The sequence below is a fragment of the Megalobrama amblycephala genome, linkage group LG18 (genome assembly GCF_018812025.1).
Source record: "Megalobrama amblycephala isolate DHTTF-2021 linkage group LG18, ASM1881202v1, whole genome shotgun sequence".
Classification (NCBI taxonomy): Eukaryota; Metazoa; Chordata; class Actinopteri; order Cypriniformes; family Xenocyprididae; genus Megalobrama; species Megalobrama amblycephala.
Genome location: NC_063061.1, coordinates 11,494,939 through 11,514,328, shown reverse-complemented (window position 1 = coordinate 11,514,328; position 19,390 = coordinate 11,494,939). Strand labels below are relative to the sequence as shown.

At 36.5% G+C, this 19,390-nt stretch overlaps 3 protein-coding genes across 3 annotated transcripts in view; all 3 read right to left on the bottom strand.

Annotated features, from left to right (window-relative positions):
• The window catches only part of LOC125252118 (sialidase-4-like), a 73,374-nt gene extending 63,910 nt beyond the window's left edge, over positions 1–9,464 (bottom strand). The window contains exon 1 of the mRNA XM_048165156.1: positions 9,305–9,464. The gene's annotated coding sequence lies outside the window, so the exon portion shown is untranslated. The remainder of the gene's footprint in view (positions 1–9,304) is intronic.
• Positions 5,568–6,791, bottom strand: LOC125252276 (sialidase-3-like; the record flags this gene model as incomplete). The annotated part of the gene is made up of 1 exon (XM_048165465.1): positions 5,568–6,791. A coding segment is annotated over one exon (915 nt), but the record flags the coding sequence as incomplete, so codon positions are not given.
• Positions 9,465–10,996: 1,532 nt separating the features above from the next.
• Positions 10,997–14,983, bottom strand: LOC125252120 (sialidase-4-like). Its single transcript, XM_048165159.1, has 2 exons — positions 14,488–14,983; positions 10,997–12,151 (listed from the first exon to the last, which is right to left on the bottom strand). Exons 1-2 carry the CDS (start codon positions 14,761–14,763, stop codon positions 11,264–11,266), a joined length of 1,164 nt encoding a protein of 387 aa, XP_048021116.1. The 5' UTR covers positions 14,764–14,983; the 3' UTR covers positions 10,997–11,263.
• Between the last annotated feature and the right edge of the window lie 4,407 nt (positions 14,984–19,390).

The following is a 19,390-nucleotide window of genomic DNA, read 5'->3' as shown; positions in this document are numbered from 1 at the left end:
ATTTCAACAGTTACTAATACATTATTAAAATCTTGTTAACATTAGTTAATTCACTGTGAACTAACATGAACAAACAACTGTATTCTTATTAACTGGCATTAACGAAGATTAGTAAATGCAGTAACAAATGTATTGCTCGTGGTTAGCTCATGTTAGTTAATACATTAACTAATGTTTACGTAATGAACTTTATTGTAAAGTGTTACCACTTTTATTTATTTCACAAGTTTGCAAACTGATTTGTCATACTGTCCAAGATAGAGGGTTTGGACTCAACTCGAAACTCGGCACTAAAGGACTACTTAAAATTAGTTTGTAACAACTAAAAAGAAATAAAGCGATAGAGGGTTGGAGGAAGAACCGTCAGATGAGGAAAGAGCTGGCTATGATTTTTGCAAAAGAAAAAAAAAAGACATTAACAAAAATGGAATAATGACACAACAAAACTGCTTTGCATAATTATTTATGGATACTTTTGACTAGATGACTAACAGTGGCATGCGAAAGTTTGGGAACCCCTTGCAGAATCTGTGAAAATGTGAATAATTTTATCAAAATAAGAGATCATACAAAATGCATGTTATTTTTTGTTTAGTACTGTCCTGAGTAAGATATTTTACAAAAAATATATATATATAGTCCACAAGACAAAAAATAGAATTTATTCAAAAAATTGAATTTATTAAAATGACCCCGTTCAAAAGTTTGGGAAATTGGTTCTTAAACTGTGTGTGGTTATCTGATGATCTACGACTGCTTTTTTGTTTTGTGATGGTTGTTCATGAGTCTCTTGTTTGTCCTGAGCAGTTAAACTGAGCTTTGTTCTTCAGAAAAATCCTCCAGCTCCTGCAGATTCTTCAGTTTTTGCATCTTTTGCGTATTTGAACCCTTTCCAGCAGTGACTGTAGGATTTTGAGATCCATCTTTTCACACTTAAGACAACCGAGGGACTCAAACACAACTATTAAAAAGGTTCAAACATTCACTGATGCTCCAGAAGAAACACGAAACACAATGCATTAACAGCCGGGGAGTGAAAACTTTTTGAATTTGAAGATCAAGGTAAATTGTACTTAATTTGTCTTCTGGCAAACATTTAAGTGTCTTATGTTGCTTCTGAAGGGCAGTACTAAATTTTTTTTTTTTTTCTTAACAAAATAAGAAAAAATTGGACATCTTTATCCTGTTCAAAAGTTTTCACCCCCCGGCATTTTACCATCAGTGGTGGGAAGAGTACTGAAAAATCATAATCAAGTAAAAGTACTTCCCAAAAAATTGTATAGTGTGAGTAGAGTAAAAGTACCTATCCTAAATACCACTCAAAGTAAGAGTAAAAAGTAGCCCCTTTAAAAGTACTCAAGAGTAGTGAGTTGTGAGTATTATGCTGTGACTATTATTCCACCTTATACCCTGCGAATTATTGTAGCTCACATCAGTGTCGTTCTCTTTTATGGACGTTTCTCAGTTAAAAAATCAAATAAAAACAATTTCTCAAACTGTTTTATTTTCGACTGAAAATCCAGGCATGTAGTATTTGAAAAAGCAATCAATAATCAGGTAACATTTATGACAACCATTTTGCAGAGGTCTTCTTGCAGGTTAATAATAATAATAATATAAGGTTGCAAAGCATTGTAGTAATCTGATTACTCCATGTCATGCAGGTAGGTTACTCAGTAAACAATTGACAGGCCTGCATTTGTGAGACACGTGCACATTCACATTCATGTCACGAACGTCATGTTTAACTGTGCATTGCTTGCTTGTAATAAGAGTTTCAAAAAAATTTCAGATTTCAAAACTCACTGTTATCAACACAAAGAGGGGAAATCTAAGATCAAATCTATGCCATTGAAGGATGCTCTGTCCCAGCCTGAAAGCACAGAGATGGCACACCTGCATATCAAGCTTCTAATGTCCCATTTTCAGGAACATGAAGATGGACTGTTGTTGCATGCAGATGTGAGTATTTAATTTTCTTCTTTCTACTTTACTAAGTGAGATTATGTATTCTGACTTGTGTATTGTGTGTACTCTACAGGTTGCTGCATCTGCAGCTGATGTTGAGAAGAAACTTAATCTGCATGCAAGTCCTCGTCTCATTTTGCTGAGTTAGTGTCTTATAGGATGTTAAGAAGAAACATTGACATACGAGGGAGATACAATAAATAATAACAACATTTATACAGTTGTTAAAGAACAGTTCATTCAAAAATGACAATTCTGTCAATGTTTAGCCACCCTCATGTTGTTCAAGCTGTATAAATTTCTTTGCTCCTGAATGCTCCACACTGCTGTATTTTTCCCTACTATGGAAGTCAATGGTGCCCCACATCTGAAATGCTGATACGATGGATAATAAGCCTAGAGGGTCGTGTTATTTGTGAGTGTGTCCAGTCATAAGTTTTCCTTGTTGCTTTTTTTTTTTTTACCTTTCAGAATCATCTTCATAAGAATTTTGACACATGATTCTTGCATACCATGGTAATTTGTAATATATAACTGTCTTTAGACAATTGGAATAAACCCAGAAAGAGGCTCAAAGACCTGCAGAGGCAATGTGGTCTCCAAGAAGACGGGCAAGGTGGTGAATAAAAAGTCTTTAACAGTTAAAGGTGCTAAAGAGGATGTTTTGTTTTATACATTTTTGCAATATTACTTGAAACTGTCTTTACTAACTGATAAAAGTCTATTTATTAGGTGCACTGAAAGGAATAATATTAATATACATCAACTGTGCATGAGGTAGGGCCTTAAAAACATCAGCCATGATGGCCCTCTGGCTTGTCAATCACTGCCGTGACGTTCCTTGTGAGAGACGTGCGCGGATTGGCCCTCTGGCTTGTCAATCACTGCCGTGACGTTCCTTGTGAGAGACGTGCGCGGATTGGCCCTCTGGCTTGTCAATCACTGCCGTGACGTTCCTTGTGAGAGACGTGCGCGGATTGGCCCTCTGGCTTGTCAATCACTGCCGTGACGTTCTTTGTGAGAGACGTGCGCGGATTGGCCCTCTGGCTTGTCAATCACTGCCGTGACGTTCTTTGTGAGAGACGTGCGCGGATTGGCCCTCTGGCTTGTCAATCACCATAGACATATAATATGTCAATCACTGCCATGACGTTCCTTGTGAGAGACACGCGGATGCGCGCTCCAGTAACTTTCCACACTCTACAGGTGCCGCATGCAATGTTTTTGTCAGGAGACAGGAGTAAAAACTGCAGATTATGAGTTACCTGCGGTGAGTCCGACCAGTCCGACCTAATGAATCCACGAACACGACAGAGCGAATGCCGGTGGTAAACACTCGTGTTCCCATACTCATGCACAAGTTTTGGGAGGCGTTCCCTTGAAAACTCAGTAACAGTCTTTGGTTTCTCAGTCGACGAAAAGATCCTTTTTAGCACCTTTAATCAAAAGGTTGCCCCTCTACTGACAAATCTTGTGGATTTCGAATGGGATTTCATCTATGTAGGTAAATTTGCACATACACACCTATTTCTGTGCTTCCCATTAAAGTAATTTCATTTTCATTTCAGATGTGCTTTACAATGTATTACTAAAATGTGTCTTTCCAAACCCATATAAGACTTGTTCATCTTCACAACTCAAATTAAGTTTCTTTTTTTTTAAAAATGAAATATTCCTGTTTACACAGCCTACACAACTACTACTTTTAAAGGGTTAGTTCACCCAAAAATGAAAATTCTGTCATTAATTTCTCACCCTCATTAATTACTCATCTTGTCGTACCACACCCGTAAGATCTTTGTTCGTCACAAATTAAGATACTTTTGATTAAATCCGACAGGTATATGACTCTTCCACAAACAGCAATATAATCAACACTTTCAAGGTCCAGAAAGGTACTGAAGTTATCGTTAAAACAGTCGTCGTGACCACAGTGGTTCAACCTTAATTTTATGAAGCGACAAAAATACAAATAAAAAATAACGACTTTATTCAACAATATCTTCTCTTTTGTGTCATTCTTATATGTTGTTTACATCTCTTGTCGCTTCATAAAATTAAGGTTGAACCACTGCAGTCACATCAACTGTTTTAACAATGTCTTTAGTACCTTTGTGGACCTTGAAAGTGTTGATTATATTGCTGTCTATGGAGGAGTCATATACCTCTTAGATTTCATCAAAAATATCATCATTTGTGTTCTGAAATAAACAAAGGTCCCGACATGAGGGTGAGTAATTAATGACAGAAATTTCATTTTTGGGTGAACTAACCCTTTAAGGTTTTTAAAGTAATCCAGGAGACTCCAGCAGTTTAAATTTATCTGATGAAGAAACGCAAGTGCATTGTGTGTGCGGGGAAAAAACTAACACTTGCACCATTAGCACCATGACGCATGCGTGTTAAACATACTAAGTGTGAATGGATTTTCGCTTCATAAAATTGAGGTTAAACCCCTGGAGTCACATGGGTTACTTTAATGATGCCTTTACTACCTTTCTGGGGCTTGAAAGTGCTATTTGTGCAGGGCTGTCAAGTAGAGCTTTGTTTTTTATCCAACACAGCCCTTATTGTGTCATACAAGAGAACTATATATATATATATATATATATATATATATATATATATATATATATACAGTATATATATATATATATATATATACAGTATATATATATACAGCCTAACATGTAGGAGCAGGAGCAAGAGCAGGGAAAGCAGCTACAAAAAACAACCTACAAAAAACCAAACCATTACCCCCTAAACACAAACTGACAGCGAAAATCGGATTTATTTATTTAGTTAAGTTAGCTGATAAAATGCTTAAATGCTAGTGGCAAATGTTGAGCATTATATATCCAATCTTATGGGGGAAGCATCGCCTAGGCTGAGGCAAGCAATGACATATTTCCAACAATTGTGTTGCTGTAGCCAAATTTAAAATAATTGTATGGGTTCTATAGAGTGGTGCAAGTATCAATTTGTGTGCCAAAACACAGAAATGAGTTGGCATTTTAACACTTCCGGTTCCATCGTCCTGAAGTCAGTAGGTTTTTTGAATGGGATTTTGGTTAAATGGCTGAAATAAGGTCTGTGATGAACACAAGTTCAAGACACGTTCACATTTTATTCTACGACATAAAATACATCAGTATTACCCCACTCGTGAAGTTGTTACAGCCTCGTTGTGTTTATAATTGTGCTCTTAAGGATTTTTAAGAGGTGTCTTAACATTAGTAAAACTTATTAAAATCTGAATTAAAAGTACTGCATGCACATTTTACTGCTGCAAAGAACCAAAAAAACCCACACTGTATCACTTGTGAGCATCCACTGGGACCCTTATGGACACTCAATGACAGATACCAACCAGAGGCATGGGTTGCATTCAAGGCACAATATGTAAGAATTTTGGATTAAAATATCCCAAAACCACTAGAACAGTGTTATATATTTTGTGCACTGACTTGTGTACTTACATTATCCCAGATGTTTCCAAGATTGTTTTAATCCAGAGAAATAAATGATTTAATTTTGCTCACCAAGGCGGCATTTATTGGATAAAAAAAATACAGTAAAAACAGTAATATTGTGAAATATTATTACAACTTAAAATAACTGTTCTCCATTTTAATATTTTAAAATGTAATTTATTCCTGTGAAGGCAAAGCTGATTTTTCATCAGCTATAGCAGTCTTCAGTGTAACATTTATTATTATTAGCAATGTTGAAAACAGTTGTTCTGCTTAATATTCTTGTGGAAACCATAATACCTTTTAAAAAATCCTACTGAGCTTTTGAACTGCAATGCATATGATCTTCATATTTTTAAATTAGTAATTTAATCATTTGCAAACTAAAAGAAAATGACTTTTTTTTTTTCTCCAGTCTCATTCAGCGCGCTTAGTCTAAATGATGTTGCTGAGTTTAAAAAGGACAAAGGCTATCCCTTCAACCTCATTTCTCTCTCCACATTCCATGAGACAGGCAAAGTGTTTTCCATCCCCACACTGAGCCAGATCTGAGTATCCACTTGGACCATCATGGATGATTAATTTACAATCCTCCCATCCAGAGGCATCCCACGGGGTTTTATTCAAGTAGACACCAAGGCACGTTCTCTTGCTTGGATTGGTTGGATGGCAATAGAGTAGCCATGTTTTTTCAGGCGCTTGATCAGGGGCAAAACTAAACACACTTCCTTGGCAACCATGTCCGGTCTCCGTCAGCTTATGTGCAGATGAAGGCTTTTCAAAAGCTTCTCCGTTACTCTCACTTAGAGCCTCAAATCTGTAGCCAGATGTACTTTGAGCATTGCAGTACAGTGTACTGTTACCTTTGTCGTCTATGATCTCAGCCATCTGACACTCACAAGACTCACCATCCATACGTTTTCCTGCTTGCCAAGTGGTTCCTTTATCATCACTGTAGAATGCGAATGCATGTGATGTGGGCTTACAGTTGAGTGAGTGGCAAGGATATACATAGGCTGGGATAATCAGTCTCCCGCTCTTCATTTGAACACCATGTCCTGGTCCAACAGCAAAGGTGGCCCAGTCCTTCACCTGCTCACCGATCACATCTGCTGTCAAATCTGTAATATGGCTCCAGGTTTTGCCAGTGTCCTTACTGGTTATGTAACAAAGTCGTGCCTGATTCTTATTTTTATGTATTTGTTTGTGTTCAGAAACCCCAACAGGAACAGTGATGAAAAACAGAAAGAGGGTCTTGGAATCTCTCTCATAGACCGGACATGGATTCATGCTGCGGTGGTTTGGTTGACAAGCTGAAGAGAGCAACTCATGATCACCATTCCACTGAAAATATAATTATAAAATAATAATAATAAACATTATAATGATATGATGATGATACTTCACAGTATAAACCAACCCCCATGTCTGTACATTGTTCTGATTCAGAGATATAGATCTTGCAATACGGTTGCTAGGGTACTGTTTGGTTGCTAGGGAGTGGCTTGGCAGCTACCAGTGATGATACTCCAAAGGCTACTTGACAATATAAACCAACCCCCATGTCTGCACGATGTTCTGATGCAGAGATATAGATCTTGCAAAATGGTTGCTAGGGTACTGTTTGGTTGCTAGGGACTGGCTTGGCAGCTACCAATGATCATACTCCAAAGGCTACTTGACAATATAAACCAACCCCCATGTCTCTACGATGTTCTGATGCAGAGATATAGATCTTGCAAAACGGTTGCTAGGGCACTCTGTTTGGTTGCTATGGTGTTGCTATGCAGTTGCTAGGGTACTCGGGGTGGTTGCTAAGGTGTTGCTATGCGGTTGCTAGGGTATTTGGGGTGGTTGCTAGGATGTTGCTATGCGGTTGCTATGGTACTAGGGGTGGTTGCTAAGGTGTTGCTATGCGGTTGCTAGGGTATTCGGGGTGGTTGCTAGGGTGTTGCTATGCGGTTGCTATGGTACTAGGGGTGGTTGCTAAGGTGTTGCTATGCGGTTGCTAGGGTATTCGGGTGGTTGCTAGGGTGTTGCTATGCGGTTGCTATGTTACTAGGGGTGGTTGCTAAGGTGTTGCTCTGCGGTTGCTAGGGTACTCGGAGTGGTTGCTAAGGTGTTGCTGTGCGGTTGCTAGGGTACTCGTGGTGGTTTCTAAGGTGTTGTTATACGGTTGCTAAGGTATTTTGGGTGGTTGCTAAGATATTGCTATGAGGATATTCTAGGAGGTTGCTATGCTGTTCTGGGTGGTTGCTATGCGGTTGCTAGTGACTCTGTGTGGTTGCTGTGCTGTTGCCATGGATTTAGTTTGATAGATAGATTAGAAAGATAGATAGATAGATTTAGTTTGATAGATAGATAGATAGATTTAGTTTGATAGATAGAATATTGTTTTAGTGTTTGTCCAGTCAGACTGTTTTGATGTTGTGGACTGTGTTTGTTGTTGTGTTGCAATGGACTTTTTTTGTCAAGTACGCAAAACAGAAGAGAACCATTATATGTGATACTTATTATCATTTGTAAAGTTTAAAAATGAGGTAACACCTTGTTCATATACACATTTGAATGTTTATTCTAATATATCTGACACAATTGTATCAAAAGCAGTTGCATTTAGCTTTAATCAGAGATAAAACATGAAATAAACGCTTTAAATTGTCTATTATATGAGATCTGTTCAAGAATTATACACAATACTATACAGTTGCTGACAGTGACCATTTAAGTTTCCAGATCAGTATTAGCAGAAGCAGTTTGCAACAACAAACCAAGAAAAAAAAAACTGTTTAAAGGATTATAGGAGTTTATAAGAGTTTTCATTTTTCCTTTTTTATTCAAAATATTCACAAATTTGAATATTAGATTTATAGGAATTTTTTAGACGTTTTCTGCTTACAAAATGTTATGAATTAAAAAATTACACAGATATGGATATCATTGCATCACAATTGAAAGAAATTAATCTTATAATAAAATACATATTTTGTAATAGCTCTATAAAGTATGTAATGGTATAAATGAAAAAGAAGAAGAAGAAGAAGAAGAAGAAAGAGGTTACATTAGATCCATAATTCATTTGAAGGGACTTGACTCTTTACTGAGCATTCAACTAATTCTAAATTTACACATTTACATTTTTTTCTCAGGGAGTTCGAACAGCAAAAAGGCTATTTCTTCATTCTCATGTTCCTTCCCGCACTCCAAGAGACAAGCAAAGTGTCCAGGCTCATACTCTACCAGATCTGAATATGCACTGGGACCATGATGTAATATAAGTAAAGGTTCCTCAGGCCACCCTGAGGAATCCAATGGGGATTTATTCAAGTACAGACCAAGATTCACTCTCTTTTTTGGATCGGATGGATGAGAGTAGAGCAGCCATGTCTTTAGAGGACTACTCTGTTCAACAAAACTCAACACACTGCCTTGGCATCCTTTTGCAGTCTCTATTAGCTTATTTGGGGTTAAAACATTGTCAAAACCCCTCCAGAGTTGTAGCTTATGTTTTTTTTACCATGATAATAAGGCTAATGTTACTTGAATCTGAATTTCAGTTGCTGTTTGATTTGCGATGCTGGGTTTTTCAAAATGGGGGAGAGACCACAGACCAGATCTCTGTTTATGGTATAACACTCAATTATATATTTTGAAATATAGCTTTGGTCGCACTAAGTCAATGTTCTGATTACTTTAGTGTATCTGATCAAGCTATATGAAGCTAACAAAATGCTTTGTCTCTGTCCAGATTTCACTGTAACAATAATGCAAAATCAACACTTCAAATTAACTTAAATAAATAAAAAAATTCCTGAGCCTAATGGCCTGTGTGGATCCCCCCTGTCAAAAGAAGCAATACTCACAGAAATGATCTTTCCTGCAGCAGCAAATGATTCTCAGCAGGTTTGTCACCACAGACACTACAGGAGCCTCTCATCAGGTCTAACCAAAACATGCTGAACATCCTGTATTTATAATATCCTATATCAGCACAGTAAATCGCAGAAGCTAAACATTAAACATTAAGGTTAAACATTAAACAGCAGGATGATAAGTAGCAGTCTACATGTGGTCATATATTATTTATTAGACTACCTTCACAATTAAAAAATAAAGAACTCTGGCATCTACAGTTCCAAGAAGAACCATCCACAGAACCTTTCCATTGCACAAAATTATTATTTTTTTTGTTTTGTTTTTCATTGTTTATTCTTTTTCTCTTTCTCTTTATATATCTCACCACACTGGAACAAGCCTGGATGATTCAGTCAATCACAAACATGAAAAAAATAGAAAAGTAAATTTTACATTCTTATATTTTTCTTCTCAACTTATCTTTTGATTAATCTTTTTAACTTCCACTCAGTATTTTCAAAGGAGTTTCTTCACCTTTCAGTGCTGAGAAAGGTGAGAAGTTTCTTTGAAACCCAGGAAGATAGGGTGTTGAAAAAGACACACTCAACACATGATTTTTCTCTCTCTTAAGAGTGTAATGTTCTTGCTTTTGAAAATAAGGGCATTCGTCTCTTGAGAAATACTTTGTTGAAATGTGATGTAAGAGTTGTTTTATTTCTGTAAATCATAGGAAAAAGACAAATGCAAAAGAGAGATAGATTGCATTAGCTCTTTGACACAATCTTAAAGGGCTTGTGTTGCATAAAAAATATTGTCTTCTTTTTTTTGTATTATATAAATTTATTACATTCTTTATTACATTCAATCATCTAGCACATGTCATATGGCTATTGTCCGACAAAAATCTGGTGATCTTCCAAGTTACTGCCCATCCATGGTGATTTGAACTCTCACACGGATCCATCATGTTTACCGGATTGGGTTGGCAAAGCATTGACAGATGAGAATATCTTTTATCACTAAGTGCACAAGTAGTTGAGGACTTCAGTTTTTATTCTAATCTGTGTAATGAGCTGCTGACATTTGTAGCTAGAATAATTATTAGGAAAATTAAAAGTCTACACTTACAAATGCATGTTACATGCATGAACTAAACACTGGGCTAACTTAGGTCACTAATATTATCTCTCATGTCAAAAATAATTTATGGTCTTCACCCCTAATGTTGACCACACCTCTGCACAAATTTATCAAAACACTAGGCCCTTATCTTTACTGATAAGCTATTTCCTTACAAAAGCAGTTTATTCAGCATAGTAAAGCCTCTCCTTCATTGCCCTCCATAAAAAAAACAACCTCTTGTCAATTTCCCTGCATATCGCAACGTTTGCAGGCTTGCCTTCAAGTGGATTTGGTGAAACTTTTTGTATGAGCTTGTGTTTGTGGTCTGACACATTTGCATGTGTATGATGGAAATAAATGGAATGAACAGTGTAGTGTGACTCTTAATGGATTCGGAATGTTCACTTTGACACTTCCAGTGTAGGCGTCACACTGGACAAGGTGTAAGAGTCTGTACTGTTTAATTTGATTAAGTTTTCCATATAAAAAAAAAAAAAAAACATTTTCAACATCATTCAAAGAATGTCTTTATTTTATGTTCATGTAATGTTATGAAATTACAAATGAATAATAGCTACAATGAAAATATGTTTCCTGTTTCCTACTTATTGAATAATTCAGGTGAATTAAATATAGGATTTAAAAAGGTTATAATACAGTTATAATAACGAAAGCATATTGCTTGGTTGGTTATTTGAATTATTATATTGATGTATTTCCAACTTGATTTTTAACATTCAGCAATTTTCATTTAGCAAATTAACTATAACAGACAAACAAACAAAAATTACATTAAAAGAACAATTTTTGCAACATGAACTTGAACGTTGCTGTGGAGAATCCACTTATTGATTATCAAAAGCATTGCTGATATTGAAAAGCTTGAAGGCTATTGTTTCAATTTCTCTTTTCTGTCCACATTCAAAGAGACAGGCAATGTAATTTCTATCTTTACACTCTGCCAGATCTGAGTATCCACTTGGACCTTCATTGATGTGTTGTATGGTTTTCCATTGCTTGGGATCCTTCGGTGAATTATTTATATAGATTTTGAGATCCTTTCTCTTCTTTTTATCAGATGGGTGAGAATAGATCAGCCATGTACTCTGATCAGGGGACAGAATATTCAGCACACTTCCTTGGCAGCCACCTCCAGTGTCTATCAGCTTATGAGCAGATAAAGGTTTGTCAAAATTTTTTCCACCATTCTTGCTTAGAGCCTCGACTCTGTGTCTAGATGTACTTCGAGCATTGCAGTACAGTGTACCGTCTATGATCTCAGCCATCTGACACTCATTAGACTCACCATCTATATGTTCTCCTACATGCCAAGTGTTTCCTTCATCATCACTGTAGAATGCGAATGCATGTGATGTGGGCGTATCACTTACGGATTTAAAATAATATGTGTATGCTGGGATAATCAGTCTTTTCTTCATTTGAACACCATGTCCTGGTCCAACAGCAAAGGTGGCCCAGTTTTTCTCCTTTTCTCTGATCACATCTTTCAAGTCAGTAATACAACTCCATGTTTTGCCAGTGTCCTTACTGGTTATGTAACAAAGCCGAGCCCTGTTCTTTTTTTCTTTTATTTGGTAATTTTCTGAAACTCCATTGGGAACACAAATGAAAAACAGAAAGAGGGTCTTGGATTTTCTCTCATAGACTGGACATGGATTCATGCTGCGGTGGTTTGGTAGACAAGCGCTGAGCACCTGATATCCACTGACCCACTGAAATTAAAAGCATGACATCATGACTGTTGATGCCTTTTATAAACCAAAGAATGCTAGATTGTGTGAAGAATCAAGGAAATAGTTACAAGTTGTTAAAGTCCCCCTGTGGTGAAAATCAAGTTTTTAATGTTGTTTTTATTATGCTTTAAGACAAACCATGTACAAATTCATAAGTCAACACTAGTATTGACTATTTTCTCTTTAAAACTGCAGTGATCTAAAGAAATCACTAGTGTTCACGTCAAGGTGCGGGCGGGCTTTAGCAGATCATTAACTATGACCACCAGGTTATCCCCGTATATTTTTCTGTTGATATGAAAAATCGGGTAGATTTAGCAATATAGCCGGTGTGTGATAACAATATTATGATGAACTATATGCCTATCTCCACTGACGGTTGTTCAAAGCATTTCTAAGGATACTGTTTGTTAGAAGGCAGCTGCCATCTGAGATGGCGAACGGGAACAGTTTGTGTAACATTAGCAACACATTATTAGCAGAGGTTTGATAAAGTAGTCAAGCAAAAGGCTAATCTTACCGTTATGTGTCTAACAACGTAAAAAGCGATATCATTAGCTGCGTCTCATTTAATTTAATTTTGAAGGCTGTATCCTCCAGAGGACGAATCCTGTGAAGGATGTGGTATACGGAGTGTCCTTAACCAGAATTAAACAAGACGTCCTTCGTAGGACACACGGGCAGGAAAGGAAACAGGAAGTATCACGTTGCTATGCCGACACGTTCACGGCAGCATAGTTGCGCATTCATGAATGAAAATTATTTATGAATTTGGAAAGTAATTTGAAAAGAAAATGTATTGTTTTATTTTGGTTAATGCTTGAAGAGTTTCGGTATTTGTACAACAGATATGCTACAGAGACAAAGGAGGAGGATATTAAGAAGAAGAAAGTTTAAAACAAAAACAAGCTTGAAACTAGTTACATTTAAACACCACATCTTCACTTTTACATGTACATTTGCCGTCGACACCATTTATTTATTTATTTATTTATTTATTTTACAAATATGACGATTGTTAACAGTGATGCAAAGAATTGTGGGCTATCTGCAGCAGTGAAGGATCCACCTCACGCATCCTCCGAATTTGTGTGAAAGAAGGACGCATTTGAAGGTCGTATTCGGAGTATCTTACTTACTTTTCTGAAATGATACAGCCTCAATGACGTATGCAACCTTCGAATACGACCTCCGGAGGACGCAGCCTTCGAAATGAGACACAGCTAATGTTTACCTTAGCAAGTTGACCAAGTGGATCTCTGAGCTTGTGCAAGTGAGTGAAGGCGGGGCTAATTAGCATATTCATAGATCCACGTATACTAAATGAAGCAAGGGTGTAGAGTTAATGCTTGTTCACACCGGGACAATTATCGCATGTGTTTTCCGCTGACGTTTAACGTCTCGTGACTAAACAAAGGGCGCCAATGTGAGTGTGCACACCGACGCGCAAAACGGCAGGCATAAAAGCGTAATTTTTTTAAAAACGCCTCAGGCTCGTTTTTTTGGTTTGATACGCTGCGTTAAAAACTGGCCGACCAATGAGATTGCCGTTTTTGTTCACATGCCTGGAGCTGCTGAAGTTACAGTAAAACAAGGCTTGGTGGCGCTCAAGCACGAAACGGTCTTGCCGAGCACACACTGTTACCAAGACGACTAAGAGGAAGTAAGTAGATGAGGAAGACCCCTACATGGGCGCTCTGCCAGTTCTTGGCCACACCAATAGAAGTGTATTATATGCCATTTTATTTCTGTATTTTTATTGTTTTTTTTTCTTTACATTCAAGAAATATAGCTGAGCATGTCTATTTCATAAATGTTTATTTGCTCTACCGTTCACTTGCACTCTCTGCTGTCATTGTGACTTATTTGCACTACCATTCCATCTCCTCATGTCATGTAATGCCATATATGCCATTTTATATCTGTATTTTTATCTTCTTTAATTTTATTAATGTCTAATTCATAAAAATGTTTATTTGCACTACCGTTCACTTGCACTAAGCACAAGGGCCATATACTGTCAGGAAGTGAATTTGCATGTTCACTCTGTGCATCACCAGTGAAAATTGCTTGGGTATGAACACGAAAAACGCTGGCGATAAGTGCGAACGATAAACGTCCCAGTGTGTACGAGGCTTTACATTCAAGCTATTTTAAGGAATGAGAATTTTTTTTTTCCACAGGAAAAAACTTTACATTTGTAATTTTGGTGATCAAAGATGAGTTTTAAGGGATAAAATTATTGACTGCAGGGGGACTTTAAGAAATTGTTGTGAATAATAGTTATGAATAATTTTGGTTAACATATCCAGTACCTCAACTTCCTTCTTGTCATCTTTCCACGATCCTCTTCTCATTACAAGCAATTCTGCATGTGTGTCGTGTTCACTTTTCCGCTTTTCAGCAAAGGCAAGGTAGGTTTGATCTTCACTTATGTAGATGAGAGCTGGAATTCTGTATGTCACCTGCTTTGAACAACAACAACAACAACATCTTGGCTCTTGTTTGAATAATGTTGTTGCTGTTGTATTGTCTTCGAGATTGCTTTTGAGCGGATTTGAACTGTTTTCTGAAGATGTTTTGTTACCCATTGTAAAATTCTGGCCCTATAAATAGAAAGAATAAATAGTAGAAGTATCAGTAACAGTATCACTATATACATTTCAGCCACATTTTAAAATGTATAAATGACATTGCTTGAGATACCAACTATCAAATCAAATGAAGTGGAATTTGCCAACAAATGATTTTAGACATTTTCTCAGAATTATGTTGGCTTGACAAAAGTCCCATAGACTTTCATTGAGGGGGTCAAAACTTTTATAAAACAACTCTTAATAAAGTATTTAAGCATCATTCACCAACTATCTATCACTACCAAAGCCTAGCAACTGGCATAAGACATGCTAGCAATGTGCAAAATGCTAAATCATGTTAGCAATGTGTTAAAAACATGTTAGCAATTTGTTAATTTATGCTAGCAACATGCTAAGTCATGCTAGCAATATGTTAAAACTGGTGCAGTTTAAATTAGCGCATTAACGCATGCAATTCATTTGTTCAGATTAACGTTTTAAAATGATTTAACCCAGTTAAAGCAGCATTCATTATCCGTCATAATTTGGCTAGCGTTACATTATATGATTACACTCTTATTCATGCTAATGCTTTTAAATCATTAAAGTGCCACAAGACAAACGAGAATGCCCTGTCTGTTGTGTCCGTGTGACACACAACTCGTGTGCACAGAAAAACATGCGCCAGAATATTTACGCTTCAACAAACAATAGCACACAGAATTATGCCAAAATGCTCATTTTGTTGAGTATCCTCATAAGAGCACTCATAAATGAGTTAAATAACATCTTAAATGAACTTAAAGTGTTTGTTTTTATAACCTGCTGTGATACTTTTTTCAGGATTCTTTGATTAAAAAAAGTTAAAAATAACAGCATTTATTCAAAATAGAAATCTTCTCTAACAATATAAATCTTTTTATTTATCAAAAAATCCTGAAAAAATATCACAGGTTATAAAAATACTGTTTCCCACATTGATAATGAAACAGCATATTAGAATGATTTCTGAAGGATCATGTGACACTGAAGACTGTAGTAATGATGCGGAAAATGCAGCTTTGCATCACAGAAATAAATAGAATTAAAATAGAAAAGCAGTATTTTAAACCGTAATAATATTTCACAATATTTTATATTTTTCATCATATAAATTTTATATCAAATAAATGGAAGCTTGATGATAATGTTTTTTTCTTTCTTTTTTTTTAACATTGCCCTTTTTTACATTTGAGCCCCTGCCCCTGAGGAACTCTCTGCACGTCACTGCACACAAACATGTGTGTGTGTGTGTGTGTGTATAACAAGAACACAATAAAACCCCACTAGCATTCAATTAGGGTCAACTATATGAAGAAATGATTGCATTGTGACAACATCGCTGTTTACAGCACCGAGGCATTGTAGGATTGGTGGATGCCAACCACTGTAAACACGAAGATGCACTGTGGGCGTATTTCTGTTTATTCAAGTATGTGCGGCAGTCATGGCGAGTCAAGGCAAGAGCAAGACGAGTTTCTCAAAGTGGAAATATGCTCATTATTTCACTTTAGTTGAGCATAAAGACAAAAACCTTTTAGTCAAATGTAAGCTGTGTTTTTCTGGTTCGAACGTTCTATCTACTGCGATAAACGTGGCATGCTGGATCGAAAATATGTGAAATACGTTTTTCTAGTCGACTAGTAGTTGTTCATTTAAGCCATTAGTTGACTAATCACATTTATATTAATTTAATTTCTTAAATACTGGAAAGAATAAACTAATAATGAGCGTGTATGTAATATAGGCTATGCTCTCAAGCGCACGCATAACGCTTGCCATAAAGAACCGGCAAAAGTAATGATTATGAATATGACAAAAAACAGCAAGGAGACATTTTAATTGTTTATTAATAAAGTAATGTTTTCTGAATCAGTGTCTGCTGCAAAGATGAAGTTGACATTGCTGACTCTCATCATCTCCGCATATACTGGACGCGCCTAGAGAGAAAATTCACATTTCATTCAGATTACATAATCAGAGTAGACTCTTTTCGTTTTTAATTATTTCGTTTTAAAGTAGATATTTTAAGCTTTCTCAAGTCTGCGAGGCAAGCAGCCTATACCCTGAGTTTCGGTTCATTTAGCCTATAAGTCGCGCTCCAGTTCACGCGCCAGTGATCGCGCCCGCGCATCCATGATTATATTGCCTGCTATATTTGCTTCTTATTTATTAAATCCAGGCAATTGGTTGATGAAACATTTCATAAAATTAAGATACATTTTTTACAAAACGAAATTCACTTTAAAGAGAGGCTTTCTATAAAACAAAACGTGAAGTGAAAATCATGTCTGACCCACTCCATGACTCCCGATATATTGCGCATCTTATGATGCATCTTACTCATGCTCTTCACTTTTCATAATCAAGTAAATGAATTTAAAACATAACTTAGGACTATTTAAACATATATATGAAACTACATTTTCTTTAATGACAGTACAGAGAAATTTCATAAGCAAGAGCGGATCATGAGTCACGAGTCGGGTCAAGAATTATTCTTAGACTTATATTTAATATTGGGGGCATTCAAGTTATTTGACATTTGAATTTTTTTTAAAGTAACGCAATAGTTACTTTCCCTGGTATTTAGTTACTTTTATAATGATGTAACTCAGTTACTAACTCTGTTACTATTTGTGAGAAGTAACTAGTAACTATAACTAATTACTTTTTTAAAGTAACGTGCCCAACACTGGTTATGATGAACTATATGCCTTTCTCCACTGACGTTCTGAGTTCCAAGTGTTTGTAAGGATACTGATTGTTAGAAGGCAGCTGTTTGACTCTGTCTGAGAAGAACAACAGGAACGGTGTGTGTAACATTAGCAACACATTAGCTGTTTGATAATGTAGTCAAGCAAAAGGCTAATCATAAATTCATATAAATTAATGACAACCGTCGCAAGGGCTGTGCCAAGTGTGCAAGCGCATAGCGGCTCGTGCCAAAGTAAATTTACAGCTGACTTGAACTGGTGCATGTTTTTCTGTGCACAGGAGTCATTAGTCACACGGACACAACATTCATAGACAGAGCATTATGACAGAAAAAAATGTATGCGGCTTTATTTTTAAAACGTTAATCTGAACAAATGAATTGCAGTGTATTATTAATATATTTTTTGCCATTCCAGAAAAATAATTTATATTATATATATTATTTTTCACGTCATCACATGATTAATTCTAACCAATGAGGTCAAAATGGTAATTAATGAATTAATTGGAATTAAATTACACCCACTTTAGTGGTTTATCTGATGAGTATATTATTTCAGTGGCGGCTCGTGGGTATTAAAAAAGAGGAGGCACACTAGCGAGCCCCAATTGATGCTTTTTTTTTCCCTTTTTTTTTCTTTTTTTTTCTTTTCCTTTCTTTTTCATTTCTTTTTTGCTTAACTGCTTAATAAAGGTCTTCTTTTGGTCATGTTTATGTACGAAAATATCCAACAAGACAATGTATTTAAAATTTTACTCACCTATTAACTTCCTTGAAGAAAAAATCCTTCTTCCTGTCTTTTAGCAGCAAATTTGTCTATGACTCTGTTGTAGAATACAGCGGTCTTCTTCAATTCATCAATTAAGGCTGACTCCAGAGAAATTGTTTTCAATTGTTAAAAGTGTGATAGTCTATCTTGTCCAGAGTTACTGTGAAGATATGTTTTCGCTGTCTTTAGGCCAGAGAAAGACCTTTCAGCAGACACAGTTGTTATGGGAATTGTTAGCATCAACTTCAGCAATTTGACCAGTTCTGTCAGGGTGCTATGCAAATCCTCCTGTATAAACATCTGAAGTAAGTCGCTTGGCGCTTTATGGAAACGCTTATCTTCATAGACTTATCTGCCAACAGTAAAAGAAGGGTTAGACCTTTAAAAGTGTGGCCATTTCTTCATTAGGAAACCCTTTTTGTTTAGCAAAATCTGCAAATGCTGTAAAGTCGATACAATTCATTTCATATCACTAAATCTCTCTGTCATCTGACAGATAACTGCATCCATGATTTCATAGAACAGAGATCGATAAGAGTCAGCGATGCTTGAATCTTCACCTTGCTTGCTGCAGTTAAATCCTTAGTCTTGGCAGCACTGACGGCGTCGCTTCCTTCTGTGATCCTCTTGCGAAACAGAACGGACAGTGTTGTCATACACTTCTTGAAATGTTGTGTCAGTACGAAGTGCTTTCAGTGAATTAAGGGTCGCATCTACTGTATGTAGTCAAACGACCATCGCAAATCAAGGGACCTAGCTTGGAGAACCTGGAACAAAACATCAATGTGTCCAAAAATTGATCAGAAACATCCAGCAGAAACATGAACTTGAAATCCTGCAATTTCTGTTTGAGTGCCATGGCCTGAGCGATTGCGTCATTATCCCATCCTGGTTCCATTATGATTCAGTCAAAGACTATATTGACACACTGGTGACCTTCACATACTGCATTCACCGCGTGGCTTTTAAAGTTCCACCGGGTAGCCGAGCCCTTCGGGAATCCGGACTGAAATGTCAGCCTCAGTCAGTAAAAGTGGTTCTTTTGGGTGATCGAGAGAAAAAAATTGTGGAAACAGTCCAGTGCGGCAAAAAAGGCATCTTGGCATCTTTAATAT

Excerpts from the sequence above, each read along its gene's own strand:
- LOC125252120 (XM_048165159.1), bottom strand. The coding sequence starts at position 14,763 with ATGGGTAACAAAACATCTTCAGAAAACAGTTCAAATCCGCTCAAAAGC. Across the intron at positions 12,152-14,487 it reads ATGACAAGAAGGAAGTTGAG|TGGGTCAGTGGATATCAGGT; the intron begins GTACTGGATATG and ends TTTTAATTTCAG.